The 25,993-nt window shown below is 35.5% G+C and overlaps 1 protein-coding gene across 2 annotated transcripts in view; it reads left to right on the top strand.

Annotated features, from left to right (window-relative positions):
* The window catches only part of LOC140443283 (2-oxoadipate dehydrogenase complex component E1), a 95,726-nt gene that overhangs the window by 54,915 nt on the left and 14,818 nt on the right, over positions 1 to 25,993 (top strand). For both annotated transcript variants that reach the window (XM_072534438.1, XM_072534439.1), the window contains one exon: positions 19,064 to 19,360. In XM_072534438.1, the coding sequence (XP_072390539.1) occupies positions 19,064 to 19,360 (297 nt within the window). The remainder of the gene's footprint in view (positions 1 to 19,063; positions 19,361 to 25,993) is intronic.

Genomic DNA, 25,993 nt, shown 5'->3' with positions numbered 1-25,993 from the left:
CGTTTTAAAACCGATATATATGTATATATATATGGTCATTTTGCCAAATAAATGGTTTTCACAAGATTAACCTCAAAAATCGATGATACCTCGAGTACAAAAGTCACAGAACACCGATTCAAAAATTCAACAAACAACGCGGCAACATGATGATATTTCTAGTAGTGACTAATACTCCGTCATTAATTGGCGGTTTCTTCATGAACATTTCAACACAACATTTTACAATGAGGGACGTCTAAATCCAAAAAAGCTATATTGCATATGCATTTTTTGTTACAAAAGTTTTTTTATTGATCGGGTTATTTTTAGAAGTGATTGTTTAGCAAACTAAAGTAACATACACTTTTCTATAGAAATGTAGCCATAAATACAATAGAATTACGACCTTGGTGACGTGCACGCAAACTTTATTTGGCTTTTACTGTAATTAGATATTTTTAATTTATTACTATTATCAATTAATCAGTTCTCTTCATATTATGTTGTTTTGTTTCCCTTCCATTGTTTAGTTTCGTACTTCAGCCACAGTATATTGCTTATAATACTGTGCTTCAAGCCTCAGATGTTATCTACTTTAAATAAGTAAATTTTTTGTTTTCATTATATTTCATTCTTCTTTTTTTTTTTTCATTTTTCTTTCATTTTTTTTCGTTCTTTTAGCCACTTACTCTACCCACTCTGGAAATAACGCACTGATTACACTACGTTACACCCATTTTGGTTTAATGGTTTTTAGATAAATCTGCCCCACCATTAACAGGGTTTGGGTCTTTGCGTTTGTGTCCTTGTAATTGTACCTTGGATCCAATAGTTACAGTATCCTCAACATACCCCTTACGATATGAAAGATTTGGTTTTTGAATGGAATGAACAAGAAGCCTATAAAAAGAAATGTGAGAATACAGTTCATGGGGTTCTATCTCTAATGAACCAAAGATTTAATCCGCTCAAAAGTAGTCGTCCCTAATAAACGCTATTATAATAGTGCTTTTGCACTGTCGCCATCTACATGCAGCTTATGGATTTAAAATGAACGATTTCTGTTGTACCTATATAATATGCAAAGAAAAACCATCCAGCACTATTTTTGCAGAGAAACGCAATTGAGTTTTACTAATGAAATTTTGTTGATTGAAGAAATAAATATTATTACAAAATAACATTTGAAGCTTTTAACTAATATTAAAATGACGCGACGTCTCTTATTGCAGTAATAAAAATTAATTCCATCAAACCTATAGAAGATTATCCGATTCCCGCGGAAAAGTTCCGTGTTCCACAAACAAGAAAAATGTACGTCAATTCTTGGGAAAAATAAATTATTATCATAGGTTTGTTTAATATATTGCAATTATTTTAGACCAACTACACAACTTGTGAAAATATGTGGAATTCATCTGGTGAAGATGTCACATGAGCGACGAACAAAACGAGAAACGTCTGGAGGAAATCGTACGGAAATTAGTTCATGACATGGTGCCGAAGAGACGTGAACCTAGATGTTGGAACGGTAACGACGTAGGTCACATTCGTCGTAAATTGCAAGAAAATAATACAACAGTCAGAAAGCTAGAACAAATCGAACACAGGGCTGGAAAAAGTCATTCAAATGCTGATGCTCAGTCAAGACGGCCATACAGTGCAAATCGTAATCATTGTCTTGAATCAGAAGAACGCCTTTGCCCCGTGAGACGAACCGCCGTCATTAATGATCAATGGCAGCCTCAACAGCTACAAGACGCTCAAGCAGATGATCCATGTACAAAAAGAGTATTGGATTGGATGCGTCGAAGTGAAAGACCTTCTTGGCAAGACATTAGTGCATGTAGTCCAGAAGTCAAGTGTTACTGGAGCCAATGGAATTGCCTAGTGCTGAAAGATGATCTTCTGTATAGAACCTTTGAGAACGATGATGGTACAGAAACTAAGCTTCAGTTGATTGTACCTAAAAGTAAAGTGTCAGAAGTTTTGCGTCAGTTGCATGACGGTGCATCAGGTGGACACTTTGGTATTACGAAGACTCTGCAAAAGGTTCGAGACCGGTTCTATTGGGTGAACTGTAAAGATGATGTAAGAAGATGGTGCCGGAAATGTGCACTGTGTGCAACCAGTAATGGTCCAGTTGGTAAAAAGAGGGCACCCATGAAACAGTACAATGTTGGTAGTCCTATGGAAAGAGTAGCAATCGACATTGCAGGTCCACTTCCAGAGACGAATGATGGAAATAAATATATCCTGGTAGCCATGGATTATTTTACGAAATGGACTGAGGAATATGCGATACCAAATCAAGAAGCTGCTACCGTCGCAGAGGTACTGGTTAAAGAATTCTTTAGCCGATTTGGTGTTCCGTTGGAGATCCACTCAGACCAAGGGCGAAACTTCGAGTCAAACCTTTTCCAAAACGTTTGTAAATTGATTGGTGTCAATAAGACCAGAACGACACCCCTGCATCCTCAATCAGATGGAATGGTCGAGAGAATGAACCGAACAATGGGTAAACACCTGTCCAAGGTTGTATCAGAACATCAAAGAGATTGGGACCAGCACATTCATTTATTCCTAATGGCCTACCGCTCGGCGGTGAATGAAACTACAGGCCAGACTCCAACCTGCCTGATGTTAGGTCGTGAAGTTCGTTTACCCTGCGACCTAGAGTTTGGCTGCAGACCTTCCGAAGAACATGTTGCAAGCGAAGATTATGTCGACCGCCTGAAGTTAAGAATGAACAACATTCATGAACTTGCCCGACAACACATCCAGATAGCCAGTGACAGAATGAAAGATCAATATGATTCTCGATGCAAGAGTGAAAGCTATGAAGTAGGTGATCTTGTTTGGCTTTATAATCCACAACGTCGTCGAGGCTTGTCTCCCAAACTGCAAAGACAATGGGAAGGTCCATATGAAATTAAAAAGAAAATTAATGACGTAATATACCGAATTAAAAAGTTACCGAAAGGTAAACCAAAAGTAGTTCACATAAATCGTCTTGCACCATATGCTGGCTCAAATGAAACAGAAGAAGCACGAACCCTTCAACATGAGATCAAAGATGACCGGCGACCAAGCTTTAATGAATTTATGTCAAATTACGCAGAGAGAAAGAGTGCTAGATTCGGCGTGACCACAGAAGTTCAGCAGGATCTTTTTAGTGTTCCGCATAACGTCTCTCTAGCCCACTGTGTTGCCCAAGATCTTGAGATGACTCTTGATGAGTCGTATACAGACAGGGCAAGCTACGAGGATATTTGGCGTGCTCTAACTAATTGGAAGAAATCGTGTGCAATTATGACATCAAGAATTTGGCCTTACCCAAGATAGGCCATGCACTAGAAAATCTGGATTGGAAGATTGTCAGAAGCATGCTTGAAGTGATCTTCCGAGAAACCGGCGTACGAATTACGGTGTGTTGTATTAACCCGAAGAGATCGTGTCCTTCAAAGTCTGTAGACTGTTATTTCTTCTTGAGGGTTTCATGCAGAGCTGGAGAGCTCTGTAGATTCCGCCATCCTGGGCCTACATCTGGAGTTGCTGATCGGGACGCTCAGATCTAAGAGGGGAGCAGTGTAACGAAATAGCCCATCTCCGATACGTCATAATTCTTAGAAAGATGAATCTAGAAAACGTAAGAATCGGCATGTCAATACCGCCCGTCTTCGATGGTTCTTTCGATGAGACAATTAGAGGTGGGACAACGCCAGAATATTCTCGAACCTAGTAACTGTAGTATATATACAAGTAACGATGATTAAGGTTTTGGAGCTGTTAAGATACTACCGAACTGTAACGTTATAAATAAATATATGTATATAAATTCGAACCTTCGATATGTATATATATGTATATACATATATATATATATATATATATATATATATATATATATATATATATATATATATAGTATATATATAAGCAAAAAAAAATAATTGTGTCTCGTTTTAGTAAAAAGAATTTATTGAAGTTTCTAAAGCGTCTTTGTATGGAGACGAGGTCTTGTCTGTTTTTGAAAGGTTGGCACCGTTGTAATATTTTCGGGTCCAACAAATTCATTTTCATCTACACTATTGTCGGCAATATTTTCAACTACTGCATATTGTTCTTTTTAAATATTTTCTTGTTCTGCAGCAAGGAAATCGCTTTCGTTAAAGACATGGCGATTTATAGGAAATATTTCGGTCTTTCTGAAACCATTAACGGCAATTGTCCCAGTTTGCACCTTAAGATTCGCCTTTCCAAATAGTTCAGCAATGTCATAATGTGTAATAGGTCTTTCTCATAACCCATTATCATAACCCATTATCAACGATTTCCGAAGTGAAAATTGAAACGTCAATAAACTTACTTATTCCCATTTAAATAGCAATTACTTTAAATAAAATGCCACAAGAAAATAGCTTCAGAACAATGTATGATATCCAGTCAAGTGACAATCATATTATTCCAATCTTTCCTTGAAGGCTAATCAGTTGAGGGATTGCGTATTTTTGTCCTCTCAGGATATGAACCAGATAATTGTTCAGCCTCACTCGGGCTTTTTGATTTGATTCCAATAGAGATTCCAATATACTACTTATTTTAAATTTGTCCAAATTATTGAAATGGTTAAATGACTGGCACTTTCACTCAGTTGGATTATGCAAGCAGTCTATAGTCAATAGGTAGATATAAAACAGATAAGCAAGTTGGAATACTTTGGTCACATGATGAGACACCCTGAAAAATATAAACTTTTGCATCTGATCATTCACGGAAAGATCTAAGGTAAACGTGGTCCAGGTAGAAGAACATCATGGCTGAAAAACCTAAGACAATGGTACGGAAAATCGACTACTTTAACCATAACGAGGGTCTTTTGCATGAGTGCTGCGGGTCATTTGGTCTATCCCCGCACATGCTTATTTACTCAAGAAAACGTATACAAGTGAATTTACAGAAAATAGAGCTTTAGGAGCATTTTTCAAGCACTCAAAAAATGGCTGCATTAATTGTAAGTGCAGTTAATTACGAACATGCTTAGCCAATCAGATCTTTTTTTTCTTCTTTATATGTTGTGTTCGTATTCAGACGTTGACCGTCATTATGTTGCTGCTGCTGTCCAAAATAACTCTTCTATTGTGGTATCACAATCTCTACCATTGTCTAATATTATGCAGCATGAAAGTTTTTTCCTACCAATCCATCTCTTTCCCTCCACTTTTCCTTGTATTGTAAGCGAAGTAGATGGTATTAATTGGTAGATGGTAGAAAATGCAATCGAAAAAAGAAAAAAATATAAACATCGAGAAAAGCATTAATCATTGGGAATAAGCAAATCGTTGCTCTAACAAACGAAAACACCAGAATTACATACAGAAATGATAGGTTACAATCAGTAACCAAGAAGATGTACCAGAAGTCCTTCTCCTTCTGGAAGAAGTAGATCGACAATTACAAAAATGGAAAGCGGTAAAGCAGCTGGAATAGATGGCATAACAGTGGAACCGCTTAAATACGCTGGCAAAAGAACCTGGAAATATTAGCAAGCATATTTACGAACTGTCTAAGATCACAATGCGTACTAGGCCACTGGAATACAGAAAACATTATTCTCATTCATAAGAAAGGTAGCAAAGAGTATATCAAAAACTACATACCTATAAATCTACTACCAATCATATACAAGATATTCATGAAGATGATCGACAACAGATTAACAAATGCATTAGATGCTGCACAGCCAAGAGAGCAAGATGGCTTTAGAAGTGGATTCAGTACGCTGGACATATCCATACGCTTCGGGAACTAATGAGTAGAGCTGAAGGATGATATGAAATACCGAAATACCTTCATTAACTAGCATTAACCTTTATAGACTTCGAGAAGGCTTTCGATTCTATATATATTATCCCAAGGCAGTAAGTAATAGAAACTTTAGACTAACCAAGGCATTGACGTTGACAAACCGTTAATATAGACTGGCAAATATATACAGACAAGAAAGCTAAAGTAACAAATTATGAAAACACTATTTTCACTACAAGCGGGGTCCGACGTCCGACAAAGAGACGCAATATCAGTACGTTCTTTTCACTGCAACTCTACAAAATATATTCAGCAAAATGAACTGGCAGAGTGCAGAAGCAAAGAAGTTCCTCATCATCCACAATAAACTCGTATTATCTTATTTATATTTTTAATAGATAAATTTTTTGTTTTTATTATATTTCACGAACTGTAGTTGCTCATGTTCTTTTAAAGCCAATTACTCTACCCACTCTGGAAATAACGCACTGCGTACACTACGTTACACCCATTTTGGTAATGGTTTTCAGATAAATCTGCCCCACCACTAACAGGGCTTGGGTTTTGACTGTTGTCAGAGAGAGGGTTGATTTTTTGGTTACAGTATCCTTCGTAACCCATACGATACGAACGATTCGGTTTTTGAATGGAATAAATAAGAAACCTATAAAAAGAAACTTGAGACTACAGTTCATGGGGTTCAATTTCTAATGAACCACCGATTCAATCCGCACAAAAGTAGTCGTCCCTAATAACCGCTATTATAAGAGTGCTCTTGCACTGTCGCCATCTACATGCAGCTTATAGATTTAAAATGAACGATTTCTGTTATATGTATGTAAAGAGAAACCACCGAACACTCTTTTTGCAGAGAAACGCAAGTGAATTTTACCACTGAAACTTTGTTGATTAAAGAAACAAACGTTAAGGTAGCAGTTTGAAGGTAGTCATTGAAGAAGCAGTTTCGTTTATAACATGTTGGCTACCAATTACGATAATCCGATATCTGACGTGTCTTCTTATCAAACACGGAAAAATGTGTCCCAGTTCCAACCATAAGGGAATTATATTGTTCAGGCACATAAATTCTGTCGTGCTTCTTAATTTTTACCTACAGCACTCCAAAATCTTGATCATTGGGCAGAAATGAATGTCTTCTGATTGGAAAGTAATGGATTATTCTGGAAAATATATCTGTAACCATCAATGAGAGCAAAAACCGGATTATCGTATGATTCTTAATATTGTTCTGTATAAGCCTGATGGAATAATATGATTGTCACTTGACTGGATATCATACATTGTTCTGAAGCTATTTTCTTGTGGCATTTTATTTAAAGTAATTGCTATTTAAATGGGAATAAGTAAGTTTATTGACGTTTCAATTTTCACTTCGGAAATCGTTGATAATGGGTTATGGGAAAATCAAAGACCTATTACACATTATGACATTGCTGAACTATTTGGAAAGGCGTATCTTAAGGTGCAAACTGGGACAATTGCCGTTAATGGTTTCAGAAAGACCGAAATATTTCCTATAAATCGCCATGTCTTTAACAAAAGCGATTTCCTTGCTGCAGAACAAGAAAATATTTAAAAAGAACAATATGCAGTAGTTGAAAATATTGCCGACAATAGTGTAGATGAAAATGAATTTGTTGGACCCGAAAATATTACAACGGTGCCAACCTTTCAAAAACAGACAAGACCTCGAAGGGGAAGGGCACCTCGAAAAGCAGCGATTATTACCTCGTCTCCATACAAAGACGCTTTAGAAACTTCAATAAATTCTTTTTACTAAAACGAGACACAATTATTTTTTTTTGCTTGTAAGTAAAAAGTTGCTAGTAAAAATACGACTGTTGATTAAATTTGGAATATATTCAATGGTTGAATAGCAGAGGTTTTATCGGTCAATAATTGGCAAATAAAAGTCGTCAACTACTTTATTGATTTATTCGAATACGTTTCGCTTTTATTTTTAAAAGCATCATCAGTTCACTACAAATAAAAAAGATTTTAGAATATAAGTAAACAAACCAACAGGGTTCATACTTACAAAAACAATTTGTAGGGTTTTTTTTATAGATGTTATAAAAACTCTACGATAACTTAACATTAAAGATTACAAACTAAACGAGAGAAACGAAACAAAAAAATACAAGTAAAACTGTAAGAACATTAGTTCACTTACAGTTACTCGTGTTGTTTTTGAAATGACCGATTCAATTGCGATGTAATTTTTAATGGATATGACAGCTTAACATTGAAAGAAGCCAACGTGAAAATTATAATAGGTCATCTGAAGTTTATTTTAATGAAAAGTATATTGAAATATATGTAATAACGTTTGTTTCTTTAATCAATCTTCTATAGGTTTGATGGAATTAATTTTTATTACTGCCATAAGAGACGTCGCGTCATTTTAATATTAGTTAAAAGCTTCAAATGTTATTTTGTAATAATATTTATTTCTTCAATCAACAAAATTTCATTAGTAAAACTCAATTGCGTTTCTCTGCAAAAATAGTGCTGGATGGTTTTTCTTTGCATATTATATAGGTACAACAGAAATCGTTCATTTTAAATCTATAAGCTGCATGTAGATGGCGACAGTGCAAGAGCACTCTTATAATAGCGGTTATTAGGGACGACTACTTTTGTGCGGATTGAATCGGTGGTTCATTAGAAATTGAACCCCATGAACTGTAGTCTCAAGTTTCTTTTTATAGGCTTCTTATTTATTCCATTCAAAAACCGAATCGTTCGTATCGTATGGGTTACGAAGGATACTGTAACCAAAAAATCAACCCTCTCTCTGACAACAGTCAAAACCCAAGCCCTGTTAGTGGTGGGGCAGATTTATCTGAAAACCATTACCAAAATGGGTGTAACGTTAACGTAGTGTACGCAGTGCGTTATTTCCAGAGTGGGTAGAGTAATTGGCTTTAAAAGAACATGAGCAACTACAGTTCGTGAAATATAATAAAAACAAAAAATTTATCGATTAAAAATATAAATAAGATAATACGAGTTTATTGTGGATGATGAGGAACTTCTTTGCTCTGCACTCTGCCAGTTCATTTTGCTGAATATATTTTGTAGAGTTGCAGTGAAAAGAACGTACTGATATTGCGTCTCTTTGTCGGACGTCGGACCCCTCTTGTAGTGAAAATAGTGTTTTCATAATTTGTTACTTTAGCTTTCTTGTCTGTATATATTTGCCAGTCTATATTAACGGTTTGTCAACGTCAATGCCTTGGTTAGTCTAAAGTTTCTATTACTTACTGCCTTGGGATAATATATATAGAATCGAAAGCCTTCTCGAAGTCTATAAAGGTTAATGCTAGTTAATGAAGGTATTTCGGTATTTCATATCATCCTTCAGCTCTACTCATTAGTTCCCGAAGCGTATGGATATGTCCAGCGTACTGAATCCACTTCTAAAGCCATCTTGCTCTCTTGGCTGTGCAGCATCTAATGCATTTGTTAATCTGTTGTCGATCATCTTCATGAATATCTTGTATATGATTGGTAGTAGATTTATAGGTATGTAGTTTTTGATATACTCTTTGCTACCTTTCTTATGAATGAGAATAATGTTTTCTGTATTCCAGTGGCCTAGTACGCATTGTGATCTTAGACAGTTCGTAAATATGCTTGCTAATATTTCCAGGTTCTTTTGCCAGCGTATTTAAGCGGTTCCACTGTTATGCCATCTATTCCAGCTGCTTTACCGCTTTCCATTTTTGTAATTGTCGATCTACTTCTTCCAGAAGGAGAAGGACTTCTGGTACATCTTCTTGGTTACTGATTGTAACCTATCATTTCTGTATGTAATTCTGGTGTTTTCGTTTGTTAGAGCAACGATTTGCTTATTCCCAATGATTAATGCTTTTCTCGATGTTTATATTTTTTTCTTTTTTCGATTGCATTTTCTACCATCTACCAATTAATACCATCTACTTCGCTTACAATACAAGGAAAAGTGGAGGGAAAGAGATGGATTGGTAGGAAAAAACTTTCATGCTGCATAATATTAGACAATGGTAGAGATTGTGATACCACAATAGAAGAGTTATTTTGGACAGCAGCAGCAACATAATGACGGTCAACGTCTGAATACGAACACAACATATAAAGAAGAAAAAAAAGATCTGATTGGCTAAGCATGTTCGTAATTAACTGCACTTACAATTAATGCAGCCATTTTTTGAGTGCTTGAAAAATGCTCCTAAAGCTCTATTTTCTGTAAATTCACTTGTATACGTTTTCTTGAGTAAATAAGCATGTGCGGGGATAGACCAAATGACCCGCAGCACTCATGCAAAAGACCCTCGTTATGGTTAAAGTAGTCGATTTTCCGTACCATTGTCTTAGGTTTTTCAGCCATGATGTTCTTCTTCCTGGACCACGTTTACCTTAGATCTTTCCGTGAATGATCAGATGCAAAAGTTTATATTTTTGAGGGTGTCTCATAATGTGACCTAAGTATTCCAACTTGCTTATCTGTTTTATATCTACCTATTGACTATATACTGCTTGCATAATCCAACTGAGTGAAAGTGCCAGTCATTTAACCAATTCAATAATTCGGACAAATTTAAAATAAGTAGTATATTGGAATCAAATCAAAAAGCCCGAGTGAGGCTGAAAAATTATCTGGTCCATATCCTGAGAGGAAAAAAATACGCAATCCCTCAACTGATTAGCCTTCAAGGAAAGATTGGGGGCAAGAGAGAAGTAGGTCGCAAACAAATGTCGTGGCTACGAAATATAAAGAACTAGACTGGCGAGCTTTTGCATGCCGCAAAAAATAAACGCCTGGCCTTAAGATAATTCGCTAAAGCGCTTATAGGTTCACGGCACTAGAAGAAGAATAAGTATATTATACCTACAATTTTTACAACCATACGACTTCCATAAGCAATAACAAGTGAGGAAAGGAGTAAAAACCGATTTCGCATATCACTTCTTCCTTATTTCTTTAGATACATACCTGCTTACTCCTTCTTCTTCTTAAAGTTCCATCTCCTATCGGAGGTTGGATATCATAACGGCTATGGTCACTTTGTTGGCTGCTGCTCTGAAAAGTTGTAGTGAACTACAGTTAAACCATTCTCTAAGGTTCTTCAGCCAGGAGATGCGTCTTCTTCCTATGCTTCTTCTTCCTTGGATCCTTCCTTGCATAATAATTCTCAGCAGCTCATATTTTTCTCCTCTGGTTATGTGACCCAAATATTCTAGTTTTCTTCTTTTTATGCTGTTCATAATTTCTAACTCCTTATTTAGACGTCGTAGTACCTCAGCATTGGTAATCCTTTGAACCCACTGAATTTTTAATATTCTTCTGTAACACCTCATTTCGAACGCTTCTATTTTTCTTATGTGTTCTTTCTTCAATGTCCAAGCTTCCATTCCGTATAGTAAGATAGAAAATATGTAACATCTTAGAGCCCTCAATCTGAGATGCAACTGAAGGTCTCTGTTGGTAAGCATTGTCTTCATTTTCACAAATGCTTGCCTTGCAGTTTCAATTCGGACTTTGATTTCTCTGCTTTGGTCATTTTTGTCATTAACCCAGGTTCCCAGATATTTATATGTCTCTACTTTTTCTATTTGGGTTTGCTCTATCATTAATCTTTCATTTCCATGTTGCGTTTTTGAGACAATCATAAATTTAGTTTTTCTCTTATTTATTTTTAGTCCGTATCTAATGCAATAATCGTTAATTCTATTTACCAATTCTTGTAGCGATTCCAGGGTGTCTGCCATTATAACGGTGTCATCAGCGAATCTTATGTTATTTACTATTCTTCCGTTTACAGAGATTCCATCACCCAGATCCGCTATCGCTTCCTGGAATATGGCTTCACTGTACACGTTAAACAGTAATGGTGACAGAACACAGCCCTGTCTTACTCCTCTCTTTATATCTATATTTTCGGACTTTTGTTCTTCTATCTTTATATTGGCCTTTTGATTCCAATACAGATTGATAATGATTCGTAAGTCTCGTCTGTCTATATCTTTGTTTCTCAGTATTTCTATTAGTTTTTCATGTCGGACCCTGTCGAATGCCTTCTCGAAGTCGATGAAACAGGAATAAATATCTAGGTTCATATCTAAACATCTTTGAGAGAGGACATTAAAAGCAAACAATGCCTCTCTCGTTCCCAAACCCTTGCGGAACCCAAACTGAGTATCATCCATATCATCTTCTAGTTTTCTATATAATCTTCCATGAATCACCTTTAGAAATATTTTGAGGGTATGGCTTATTAGTGATATTGTCCTATAGTCTGAACAATCTTTGGCATATACTGTTTTTGGAATTGCTACAAAGGTGGACACCAACCATTCCTGTGGGATTTTTCCAGTTTTATATACTTCATTAAATAGGTCCAGAAGTACAGGTAGAGTTTCATCGTCTAGACATTTCAGTAGTTCCGCAGGTATTTCGTCTGGACCTACAGTTTTTCCGTTTTTTGCGTTTCGTATTGCTTGTTCGATTTCCTCTATTATGATCTCTGGCCCCGTTTCGCTGTCGATTTCTTCCGGTTCTTGCCGATTATCCTCAAACAGATCTGTTATGTATGTCTTCCATTTTTTTAATTTCTCTTTAATTTCTATAATGATTTTTCCATTTGCGTCTTTCAGAAGGGCATCTTTCTTTTTTCTCAGTGTATTTGTCATTTCCTTTATTTTCTTATGCATGTTAAAGCCATCATACTGTTTAGCATATGCCTCTATTTCACTGCATTGATTAGCAAGCCAGGTGGTTTTGGCCTCTTTTATTTTCTTTCCTATCAATCTCTGTAGTTCCTTGTATTTTGCTTTACTCCTGCCTTTATGTTTCCTTCTTTCCTCCATTAGATCTAAGATTTCTGAAGTCATCCATCTCTGTTTTTTTCTTATTTTTGTCTGCAGTAGCTTTTCTCCTGCCTTTATTAAAGTTTCCTGTACCATGTTCCATTTGTTATTAACATCTGTTGTTTTTATCACGTCTTGTTTGATTTTCTTTAAGTTATCATTTATTTCTTGTTTTAAGCTCTGACGTATAGGTTCTTCTTTTATCTTTGAGACATCAAACCGTGGTATATTTGTTTGTTTTTGGATCTTCTTCAATTTTATCTGCATTACGCCTACTAATGGATTATGGTCTGAATTTATGTCAGCTCCGGGGTATGTTCTCAGAGACTTTATAGCGTTTTTATATCTAGATTTTATTAAAATGTAATCTATCTGGTTTCGAACAATGTTGTCTTCTGAATCCGCAGGTGATTTCCAAGTATAAAGTCTTCTTTTAGGTAATTTAAAATTTGTATTCATTATTACCATCTCCTCGCTTTGGCAGAATTCGACAAGTCTGTCCCCTCTTTCATTTCTTTCTCCCAAGCCAAATTCCCCCACGCATCCGTCCACTTTTCCTTTTACAACATTGGCGTTGAAATCTCCCATCACCAACAATATATCATCTTTTTTTGTGGATCTTATGATTTCGTTCAATTGCATGTAGAACCTCTCTATCTCGGTCTCATCTTTGTCGGCAGTTGGTGCATATATTTGTACAATGTTTATCTTTTTAGAGAATGTCTGCAATTGAATCATCATCAATCTCTCTGAGTAGGGAGTAAAACCAACTACTGATTTATTTGTCGCTTTGTCTACAAGAATGGCAACTCCATATCGATGTCTTGGATCATTGTTACCAACGTAATACATCATGCCGTTGTTTGTGGCTAGTTTTCCTGAATCGGGCCATTGAACATCGCTGATACCGAATATATTTATCTTAAGGCGATCCATTTCAGCTATTAGGTTGTCCAGCTTACCTGGTTGATATAAACTCTTCACGTTCCATGTGGCCAGTCTTAGGGTGCGTCCTTTTTCTATTTTCTCTAAACCAATGCTTTTCTTGGTTTCCTTCTGATTATGAGGGTTTCGCTTGCTGACGACCTGAGAGGCCTCATATTCTTCAAGTGTCCCTCTCCTGCCGGATCTTGGTTTCCGACTGCCATGATAAGTAAGGTGTCTTTGGGTTTCTGCAAACGCCATTCTGATTTTCTAGGAATGTCATTTAAGACCTTTAATACAGTGGTTTTCCGTTCCCTTCCGTATCTTTATGCCGTTGACTACTTAATAGTTCCTCCGCCTTCGAAGCCGATTTCTCAACTCCAGGACAAAAGGGTGCCCTACCACTTACCAACTCATCCGCCCGAAGCCGTTGGTCAGTAAGTGTGGGATTGCTTATACCGGCAATCGCTCGGTAAAATTTTCGCCATATCTGGCTACCCTCACTTAGTTTAGCCTGCAGACCAATGGAGTTGCCCGGAGTGTGGCACGTGGAGCCATAAGTGAGAGTTAGCTGTCTTATGAGGACCAGGTATCAAGAACCATCTCCCGTCTATGACGCTCGATGTGGTCGTTCCGATAAAAGGTGCTACCTCTATAACACAACTCTACACCCCTGCTTACTCCATAAAAATATAAATGAAAAAAAAAGTAGTCTACAACCTGTTTACTCGATTTAATATTCGGATAACAGAAATGCGAAGAGATGGTTCTACGGTTTGTTTTTGGGTTGAAGCGTCAGTGGGTAGTCACTATCATTATACTTTGTAGGTACACGACCCCCAGCGCCATAACTATTCAAATTTTTAAGAAAATAATATAAAACTAAAAGCACATAATACACCACCCAATAAGAAGCAAAAGCTTTGTCGGATTGTCGATACCTTTAATGTTCGTACTTAAACAAGGAAAGTGTACGTAGGACAAAAATGTCGGAGGGAGAATGACAGTTCTACTACTAAGTACACTAAGAAAAGTAATGATGGAGTCGTTCAAAACAGTAGTAAAATTATAATTACACTGAGAAACAAAGTAATTATTAAAACTAATTAAAACTAATGATATATTTTGTATGAATTGTATTTTTTTCTGTAAAATTTAATATAACCCATATATCAATTCTGTACTGATAAGTAAAAAGGTCTTAAGTCAAAAATATCGATTTGTTTGTTTTGAAACAAACAAATTAACGTACTAAAAGTATTTTAGTACGTTAAAAAACCAATAAAAAACTGAAATTTGAGAGTTAATTACAAAATAGAGATGAAGATCAGTCGATTTTTATTACTTTTTATCAATTTTTTTCAAGTATTAAAAAACTTGTCAAAATCGATATTTTTGACTCAAGACTTTTTTACTTTTGAAATTTCTATTAACTTTGTCTTAAGTTGCTGACCTTTTTTGTTTCCTTTTGAGGAATTTCTTTGAATGTGAATATCTATTAACCTCCAACACCACGATATTTTCACTGCACGTAGAAACTCTGCAGCTTCGGCTAGAATGACTGTATACCACTTCGATTTATTTGTAGTCTCAGAAATTTCTGGTTGTACTGTACTAAATTCAATTCGCCTGGACATATCAAATTTATGGTTGGGAAGAGTAAAAAGTTGTAATAAAACACAATAATAGAAGACACAATTATTTAGGAAGCTTACATTATAATATAGATTTACAAGAAATAAGCATACTGAATATTAAATAAACATGAAAACTCACCAAAGTAGAACTACCATAGAAGTAGCACCCCTTGTGCGTGAGACTTAAAATATATATATATATATATATATATATATATATATATATATATATATATATATACAAACAAAGAAATATTTAATAAATGTATAAATATAAACAGATACATATGCGCACTTACAAAAATACATCTAATTTTAATGCTAATTTTAATATAGCATGTGACATAAATGTGTCAATAAATCCAAGAAATGTTGTAATTGGTAATAAAAGTATATTTAGATATTTTTTATTTATTACTATTATCAATTAATCAGTTCTTCATAGAATTGTGTTGTTTTGTTTCCAATCCATTGTTTAGTTTAGTTCTCAATGCATCAATAGTGTTACTTAAAATTTGAGATGCTAGTTTTACTAGCATTTTTTCAAAAGATGTAGGCCTATGAGAGTGTGTTAGTTTTGGTGCAAACTTATAAAACATTATTAATTAAGTTATTTCTAGTGGCTTTAATTAAATGACATGGATCAAATAAAGAATTTTTTGTCTATTGACATCTAATTCTCGAACGAACCATTATCATAAGTACATTTTGTCCAACTATTGATTCCTTTTTCCCATTTCCTATATCATATAGACCAACAATTTCATCATGGCCTGTATCAAAAAATAAATTACTTTTAATTAACATTTCATCAATACAAATACTACAGTGCTTGTCCTGATTTTACATTGTGGGCATCACTTAGGGCATCAAATATTTAATCATTATTATTTAAACCAGGTTTATAGATCACATTTTCAGTAATTTTTTGAAGACTTCGTTTTGAGGGCAAATAGAATATTTTTTCCATAAAAGCATAGGCTCTTGATAAAAAAATATAGTGTTAATGCAAATTGTTGATATTCATCAGAATACCTCCTACTTTTTGGAGGTTTATTTTTTAAAATTGCTTGAGCTTTAATTACTCTTCCCTACTCTTTTTGTTCCCATCGTAACCATCTGTACATTTTTCGTATTGTTTTTGTCTTATTTTCTTTCCGTTCTCGTCACTTTATATCTTTACCGTCATTGCTCTTATCTAATTTTCTATCCATTCTTGTATTTACTAGGTTTCCCTATTCCTTCAAAAATAGGGTGGTGGCCAAAAGTTTTTTCTTTTACGTGTATTTATCTCACTCGCAAATCTCTTGTAGTCTAGCTCTGTCGAACCCCGACCAAGACACCTCTATCAGACTGAATCCTGGACCGCAGTACCCTTATTTATGTAACCGTGTTGGCAATGGTCAGGGCGTTTTCCATCTTCCATTAGGCACACTTCTCCAAACAGCCAAAAAGTGGCATTTATTAGTAGAATTAATTGCAGCAACCCATATCTTTCGCTGTTCCTCATGATGTGACCGAGGTATTCGATTTTGGCTGTTTTTATTGTGATTAACAACTCTTTTCTTTTTTGCATTCTTAATATTGTTACGATAAATATGACTCATATTTAACTTGTAAACATGTTATTATTCTAATAAGAATTCTCTAGTAGTTTCCCCTACGATAAAACCGGTCTTCTTCCGTGCCGTTCGAGACAATTCAGGGGTCAGCACAGGTCAACATCCGTCCGCTTCCAAGGGACTCCAGAACAACGGTTAATAAATATATATAGAGGAATTTTCATTGTGTGAAATGTAACGCGCGTATTGTCGGGAATATTCTTCTTCAGGTTCCTTCTCCTATCGGAGGTTTAAAATCATCATCGCTATTTTAATTTTATTGGCCGCGCTTTTGAATAATTCTAATGAGCTGCAACCGAACTACTCTCTCAAATTTCTTAGCCAGGATATTTTACGTCGTCCTGGGTTTCTCTTCTCTTGTATCTTCCCTTGCATAATTAACCTAAGTAATACGTACTTCTCGCCCCTCATTATATGACCCAGATATTAAATCTTTCCAATTTTAACAGTTTTTATGACTTCACATTTTTTCTTCGTTCTTTGTAACACCTCTATTAGTTACTTTTTCAGTCCACGATATTCTACGGATTCTCCTGTAGCACCACATCTCAAAGGAGTTTAATTTTTTGATTTCAGACTGTTTTATTGTCCACGCTTCCATGCCGTATAGTCGGGAATATAAATTGTAATAAATGTTGTAAATAAATTATATAATTATTCTTTTTCTTAACGTGCCCTATCAAGTCCCCTTGACGTTGGCGATTAACATGGCGAAACTGTCTCTGTCTTGAGCTATTCTAAAGAGTTGCTCAGCTTTCCTCATTCCTGTCCACTCCCTGATATTCTTCAACCAAGAGGCCTGCTTTCTACCAATTCCTATGCGTCCTTCGATTTTACCCATCATAATAAGTTGAAGAATATTATATCTGTCTCCCCTTACTACGTGTCCAAAATAGGCCATCTTTCTACATTTGATGTTATCAAGCAGCTCGCAAGCAGCATTTGTTCTCTCAAGGACTGCCATATTTGTCAGCATAGCCGTCCATGGAATTTTTAGTATACGTCTGTGCAGCCACATTTCAAAGGCCTCCAGACGATTAATGGTGGATATTTTTAATGTCCATGCTTCGACACCGTATAAGAGGACTGACCAAATGTAGCATTTAACCATGCGCTTTCGAAGTTGAAGTTGCAAGTTATCATTACAGAAGAATGACTTCATTTTTAAAAATGTCGTGCGGGCTATCTCGATTCTACGTTTTATCTCTTGATCTGGATCTATTTGTTCAGTAATATGGCAACCAAGATAACTAAAACTGGACACTCTTTGAATTATATGACCATCAACGTATAATCGTGCATCTTGATGTGCTAAACGGCTAAACACCATGTGTTTTGTTTTTGAACAGTTTATGTTTAGGCCAAACTCTCTTCCCACTGTATCAATATGACCATCAACATATAATTAGTGTGAAATAAATTAGTGTAATATTGTACAAATAAAGACTTTAATAAACTAAGTGTTAGAACATTTTTATAATAAATAAAGTTTAATAATTAGATTAATAAACTCAGTTCAATATCATAGTTATCATAGAATAAATCATAGTTTATTAAAGAAATATTGTACTTTTTTAGATTATGTTTAAATCTTCTAAATAACTATTCATAATTGTATAGTAGTTTTAATATTATTGAGTCCGGCCCTGATCCGACCGCCATATTTGTATGATCGTTAACCACACCTTCTGACGCCGTTTTTAATACACACGTTAATATGATCATAGCTTCTCCATAGATTCTAACTCGATACAGTGGTATCACTGGCGTCTTGGTGATAGCTGTGCCTGGTTACTGTCATTGCCATTACCCTTCACCACTTCAACCACCTTAATATTACACAATTATGGGGAAGGGGGAACTTCCAATGAAACACTAACCAAAAGTCATAAAAGAGATAAATGTAAACTATGTAAAAGACATAAATAATAATTTTTCTTTAATTGTATACCTTGATGAGGAGTGTATCTGCTCCTGGCACCACATATTACAGAATATACCTTAGAAAGGACCGTAAAATCATAGAAATATGACAGTAAGTTTGTCAAAACTGAAAGTGGAATTACTATTTTTTTGTGATCAAATGTATTATAAGATCAGAAAATTAGATGTAAATTTATCCTTTTTCTTTATCGATGTGTATTTATATTGATTGCAGTATTTAAAATTATTATTAATAAGTAGTATTTTTAATATTTATTATTTTCTTTTATTCAGGCCATAATGTAAGAATTAGTGGTCAAGATGTTGGCCGTGGAACTTTTTCCCACCGACACGTAATGCTTGTCGATCAGCAAACAAACAATACCTATATTCCGCTGAATAACCTTCACCAAGATCAAAGTGGGTTTCTTGAAGTAGCCAACAGTATTTTGTCCGAAGAAGCTGTGTTAGGTTTCGAGTATGGTATGAGTATTGAAGATCCAAGAAATATGATCATTTGGGAAGCCCAATTCGGAGATTTCTTCAACGGGGCGCAAATCATTTTTGATACCTTTGTAAATTCTGGAGAAGGTAAGATATCAGAACATTGAGATCATTATATTTTTGTCATTAATAAAAAAAGTTAATACAGATTTTTAAATGGAAATTTACCTTAAGTACCAAGTAGCATACTATTTTGTAGTATCCTATTTTGTAATAGTATACTAGCACTGTCCCTGTAAGCCAAAATTCTTGCTTTAATATATTTTTTAATATTTTCTTCTTTTGTTGCCTATTCGTTTCGAATATTGGCAATCATTCTTGCTATAATTATTTTATTAACTGATGCTTTAAATAGATTAGTTGTTGTTGTGGAGAACCATTTCCTCAGGTTTTTTAACCATGATATTCTTCTCCTAATTCCTCGCTTTCCGAATACTTTGCCTTGAACGATTATTTACAGTAATCGTATTTAGTGCCGTTTCTCATTTTGTGTCCGAGATATTCTAACTTTCTCGTTTTAATCGTATAAATCTCTTTCTTTTCCCATTCTTCGTAGTACAGTCTCGTTGGTTATCTTGGCCTTCCATGATATCCTTCGGATTCTTCTGTATAACCGCATCTCGAAGGCTTTAAGTTTTTCTCCTTCGCTTCAGTGAGTGTCAGGATTCAACTCCGTAGTATAATATCGATAAGATATAACATCGTAGGGGCCTTATTTTTATATCCAGATTAAGGTTGTGGCTTTTAAAGAGTTTGGCCATGTTGTTGAATGCACCCCTAGCTTTCTCTATTCTACCCTTTACTTCTTGTGAGTGATCCCATTGTTCGTTTACTATTGTTCCAAGATAGGTAAACTGTTTTACTTCGGTCCACTGGTGCAGTAGCGCACCTAGAATTTGCCTCTGGGGGGGGGGTTTTGGTTAGTCATCAAAATTTTTTTTATTGTGTTACCTCCATTTTGAGTCCTTAAAATGTGTAAGTAACCTAAAAATGTGTCGGAATAGGGTCCGGGGGGGGGGGGGGGTTAACCCCCAAACGTCCCCCCCCTCGGTGCGCCACTGCACTTGTGTATTTTTGATCAACAGTTGGACGTCTCTAATTTATTTTTGCTGATGACTATAAATTTAGTTTTTGATATGTTTACTTGTAGTCCAAATCTTTCACTTACTTCTTTTACTTTTTTATTAGTTGCTGTAAACAGTCTGCAACAATAACGGTGTCATCTGCATAGCGAATGTTGTTTAGACGTTCTCCATTTGAAAGGATTCCATGGCAATTTTCCAAGGCTTCAGTAAATATTTCCTCTGAATATAGGTTGAATAATATAGGTGAAAGTATACATCCTTATCTAACGCCTCGCAGAATCTGGATCGCTTCCGTCGGTTAATCTCCAAGATTTTTTCTTATTGTGGCTGATTGGTTCCAGTATAAATTTTGTACTATACGCCGGTCTTTATCATCTATTTGGGCTTTTGTGGTGTTGAACTGTGTCAAATGCTTTTTGGAAGTCCACGAAGCAGGTGTAGATATCGCAAGTCATATCTTTGTATCTATGGAATAATACCTGTAGACTAAACAGTGCATCTCTCGTACTTACGCCTTTCATGAATCCAAACTGTGTGTCTTGTATTCTCTCTTCGCACAGCTTGTATATTCTGCGATGTATAATTTTAAGAAAAAGTTTTAGTGTATGGCTCATTAGACTTATTAGCCTATATTCTCTGCACTTTTTCGCCCCCTGTTTCTTTGGTAACGTAATAAATTCTGAAACTAGCCAATCTTTTGAAATATTGCCTGTGTAATAGATATTATTGAAGATTTTACATAGTATTCTTAAAGATTCATTATCAAGAAGTTTAAGAAATTCAGACTGTACTCCGTCTGGAGCTGGAGCTCTCCCTCCCTTATTTTAGTGATATTATGGTTGCTCTTATTTTTGCCACTAGTATAGGTGGTCCTGTTTCCGTAGGTATTGGGGACTGGTTCTCCCTCTCATCAAAAAATAAATTTCGTATGTAATTTTTCCAGATATTATCTATACTCTCTTTGTCCACGATTACCTCTCCATTATCATTAACAAGTTTACTTACTCTTCTGTTTTTATATTTGCCTGCAATTTGTCTTACCTTTTTGTGTACGTTGAAGTCGTTGTATTTATTTTGTAGAATTTCGATTTCTTGGCATTTTTTTTCCAGTTCTTTCTGTTTGGCTTCTTTGATCTTTCTCTGTATATCTCGTTGTCATGTTTTATACCTAGAGTTATTGTTTTTGTTTTTTTTTCTTTCTTCCTTCTTCGTTCTTCATAAAATTGTCTTTAATCTCATGTATCGTTTTATTAAGGCATTTCATCTTTTCTTCTGGGCTTTCCCCTGTATTATCGATTTCTTTGAATTTTTTATTTATTGTTTTGCTGACTATTTCTTTTACTTCACTACATTTCAGTTTTCTCGTGTCATGTTTTTTACGGTTTTTCTGCGTGTTTTCTTTAACTTGGTTCTATACACTCCCACTAAAGGATTGTGAATATCATAATATATTTTTAATATATAGGAAATAATGATGACTGTAAGATACTAAATTCCTTACAAAGTAAACCTCCTCTAGTTACTCTTAGAGAAAAAATCAGACAAATTTATTGGAGAATACAGTGCGAAGATTCATTATTAAAGCGGTGGACTCCAATAAACGCCTTACGCCGCAACGCTATACGCGGCGTACGAAGTTTATTGGAGACCACCGCGTATAAGGAGTATGTAATATTTCTCATGCGTAGCATAAAATCAGACCCAGATAAAGAATATCCTATTTAAAACAATTCAAAAGCTCACATTTTCACGTCAAGAGCGAAGACGATGTAGGAACGAAAGAAAAGCTGTTACACAGTTGCCAGTAATGTGTTTTTATTCACATTGCTTAACGGTATAATATCTAGAAATATCAGAAAGTGGAGTTCAAATGGAGTCGAATTCGTCACAGAGATCAACCACAAAAAACTTAATTACTTAAAACACAAAAACACAGAAGTCAAGAATTAAGATTTGCCACAAATATTTATATCTGAAGAAAAGAGAAAACTGTTTTGCAGGTTGGAAAATATGTTTCCAGCATTTATATTTATTTTATCAGTTACTAACTGTAAAATTTCTGTAAAATAACTGTGAGTAGTAGCCTTCTAAAAAGAACTATACGGGGTATATTCAGTTGGTACAGTGTTCAATCTCTAATGTACGAAAAACTCGAAATTTTTCGCTGTCCGTGGATCATCCGACTCTAGTACCTCAATAGAACTTTTCCAATCACTGGTCCTGCATAATTCTGAAAACAGCTCCTTTTTGGTTTAGAAGACCCTGCTACACTATTTTCACTTTGTATTATTCCAAAATATATCAAAACCGCAAAAGTCTACAACCACATGCACTTTTGCTTTGTAAATACTCTTAGTCAAGTTGCCTCACAACACCCACAAATACAACGACAGAACTGTACAAACTAGCTGACGTAGAGTATCGATGGGAATAACTTATAAGTGTATAGTTATAAATAATAACTATTATTAAAATATATAGACACTATATATTTTAGGGCTCCTGCTTCATAAGTACTTCTCATGTTCCAAGAACATATCTGGATTTTATTTGTATGACATTTATTTTTCCTTGTTTTCCTTGTTTCGCTTCTTGATAATCCCTACAGGTCCTCATTAATTGTCATAGTTCCATTAACTTTTGATCCATCCTTGCTAATCGGCTCTAGTTTGCAGGTGGGTCTAGTTCCCGTTTTGTTCGGTTCCATTTCCACATTTCCATACTCTACCGTCTATTGTAACCTTCCGAAACCTTTCACTGTTTTACCTTCTCTTCGGATATTATGTGCTTTTTTTATTTCCTCTTGCAATATTTCCTCAGTTATTGTCATGTCACCGTTTATGTAAATTTTTTCTTCTTTAAAGTCTTTTAATTTTCTTTTATTTCTCATTAGCTTCTCCTTTTCGTCTTGGTTTTCTAACTGCAGCAGATATGTTTTCTCCTCAATATTAATAGCTGATTTAATCCCTACCTGTATCTGTAAAGTTTCCTCTATCTTTTTGTCCATGGCCAATTTCAGCACCTCCGGCTCATCAGCGTCTGTATCCATACCTATTACGTTATTTTTTTTCTTCTTTTTCTATTGGTATTCAAGTCTAGCGCTTAATTCTCAAACTTCCTTCTGTGTCTGTTCACTTTCCTTTCTAATAGCTTCATTTTCTTTCTTTAGCTTCTGACTATCTGCTCTTAATTCTTTTAACTCGTCTGCACAAACTCTTTGCTCTCTTTTAATATCCTTCACGTCTAAGGCCAATTGTTTTAGTATCTCCATCATCTCGTCTTTCATTTCGACTCCACTTCCCTTTATTGCCGTTCTATCTACCTTGCTACTTCTACTTAAAGACCTCCTTCTCCTTAAAGAACTCCTTCTCACCCTCTTCACCTCCTCTTCGTATTCTCTTGCCCTCTCCGTCAGTTCGTTGGATGACATTTTTAGTTTTGCTCCGCTCTCCCCCAGTCCTCCTCCTTCTAAGTGGCAATAATGCAAAATTCTCTCTGTTCTGTGCTTGATGAATTAAATCATTTCCTCTTGTGTGGGTCCAATCTCTGATGTTTCGTAGCCAAGATTTTTTCTTTCGTCCTATGTCCCTTTTACCTTCAATCTTGCCTTCTAATATTACCTGGAGCTGCTCAAATTCCCTATGGCGCATTATGTGTCCTAGATATGACGTCTTTCTAATTTTGATAGTATTGACCAGATGAGGGCGTGTGTTCATTGCTGTCAGTACTTCTTCATTCGTAGTTCTGCTGGTCCAGCTTATTCTTAGCATTCGGCGGTACATCCACATTTCAAATTAATTTAATTTGTTGACGTCATACTGTTTTAATGTCCAGGTCTCAGAGCCATATAGTAATAAAGACCACACATAACACTTTAGTGTTCTCAATCTTATTGAGACTGATAGCTTGGGGTTACAGAGCATTTTACGCATATTCATGAAACCAAATCTTGCTATTTTAATGCGTCTTCTAATTTCTTTTGAGTGGTCTAGTTGACTATTTAGTTCTCTGCCCAGGTATATGAAGCTTTGGGAACTCTGAAGGGTGATACCATTTATTTGTATGTTAGGTGTAACTTCTACATTTATTTGTATGTTAGGTTCATGGGGGTTTTTGTGGAATACCAGAATTTTGGTTTTGGAAAAGTGAATGTCCAAGCCCAGCCTGTGACTTTCTTCTGATAATATGTTCATCAATATTTTTACAATATTTTTAGTTGGTCTTCTGTTTCTGCTAATACTACGGTGTCATCGGCATATCTTATATTGTTAATAATGATTCCATTGGCTCTGGCACCTTCAGGGTGATCTCCAAGAGAAGCTCTAATTATATGTTCGGCATATACATTAAATAATAGGGGGGATAAAATGCACCATTGACGCACTCCTCGTTCTATGTTGATGTACTTGGTGTTTCCGTTCTCTGTTCGAACACATCCTGTGTGGTTTCAGTATGTATTACTTTATGTATTACTGTGTCGTGTCCGTCTAACCCTACTTTTTTTAGCACCTCAATAAATTTTCCGTGTTTAATGCGGTCGAAGGCCTTTCTATAATCGACAAAGCACACATACAGCCGTTTTTGAACCTCAAGATACCTTTCTGCCATCAGTGGCAATCCCATAATTGCTTCTCTAGTGCCTGTACCCTTTCTAAAACCATATTGAGAACGACTCAGGTATTCGTCACACTTATTGTGAATTCGGTTATAAATTATTCGCATAAAAATCTTAGCGGCATGAATCATTAGGGATACAGTTCGATGGTCTTCACATTTCCTTGCTTTTTGTTTTTCTCCCCCGGTATTCAGTCGTTTCTTGAAGGAGTTTCTTCCGCTTCAACCGCTCCGAGAAAAACTCTTATCCATCTTCATCTTATCATTTAATTAGCTTACTTATTGTGTATTTTGTCTTTGAATCAATACAAAAATCTCTGTTTCGCTAATCACCCTCTAACGCTGATCTTCACAATTATTTATATTTCGTTTGTCGATATTTTTCTAAAGCTATTGTTCGATGCTCCTCGCAATAGTCCGAAATTCAATTTTTACTAGCACGGAGCCCGGTACAGGAGCTTTACGTTTGACGGCAGGCCATGGAATAAATCTTAACATAGGCCCCACAAAATATCCCGAAACCACCCTAGAAAGATAACCTTCGTAAATTTTACGAGCTCGCTTTTGTCGTGGAGGAAAAGCCTTCGTCTAGTTGCACGTAAACGGAAGAAAATAATTGATCATTAATTATCTGCACTAAAATCGGAAAACAAATCAAACACAAGGTTTTAAGTTACAATTTTTATTAATTTTCTTTTATTTCTTATATCTTCTTTAAGTTTTAGGTTTAATTTCTTAATTCTAAAATACATTCGAGATCGAAAGAACAGATGTTTGATTTTGTAATCACATTCAATGTTCTCCGATAAGTCAATTAGTCTTTGTAAATAAGAATAAGAGAGAGATAAGAAAAAGATAAGAAGGGATAACATTTTTTCAGCAATAATTTATATGCTTTTGATCTAGCTCTAGCTGCATGTATGGCAATGCCTTGGGAGATTTCCCCAGTAGTCCATACTGTTCGAACTTTGGGCCCTTGCAGTCTTTTTAGGTGTCTTTTGGTAAATATCTTATCTACTCC

Source organism: Diabrotica undecimpunctata, chromosome 6 (genome assembly GCF_040954645.1).
Source record: "Diabrotica undecimpunctata isolate CICGRU chromosome 6, icDiaUnde3, whole genome shotgun sequence".
Taxonomy (NCBI): Eukaryota; Metazoa; Arthropoda; class Insecta; order Coleoptera; family Chrysomelidae; genus Diabrotica; species Diabrotica undecimpunctata.
The sequence above is the reverse complement of the archived record's forward strand: the minus strand, read 5'-3'. Positions and strand labels throughout refer to the sequence as shown.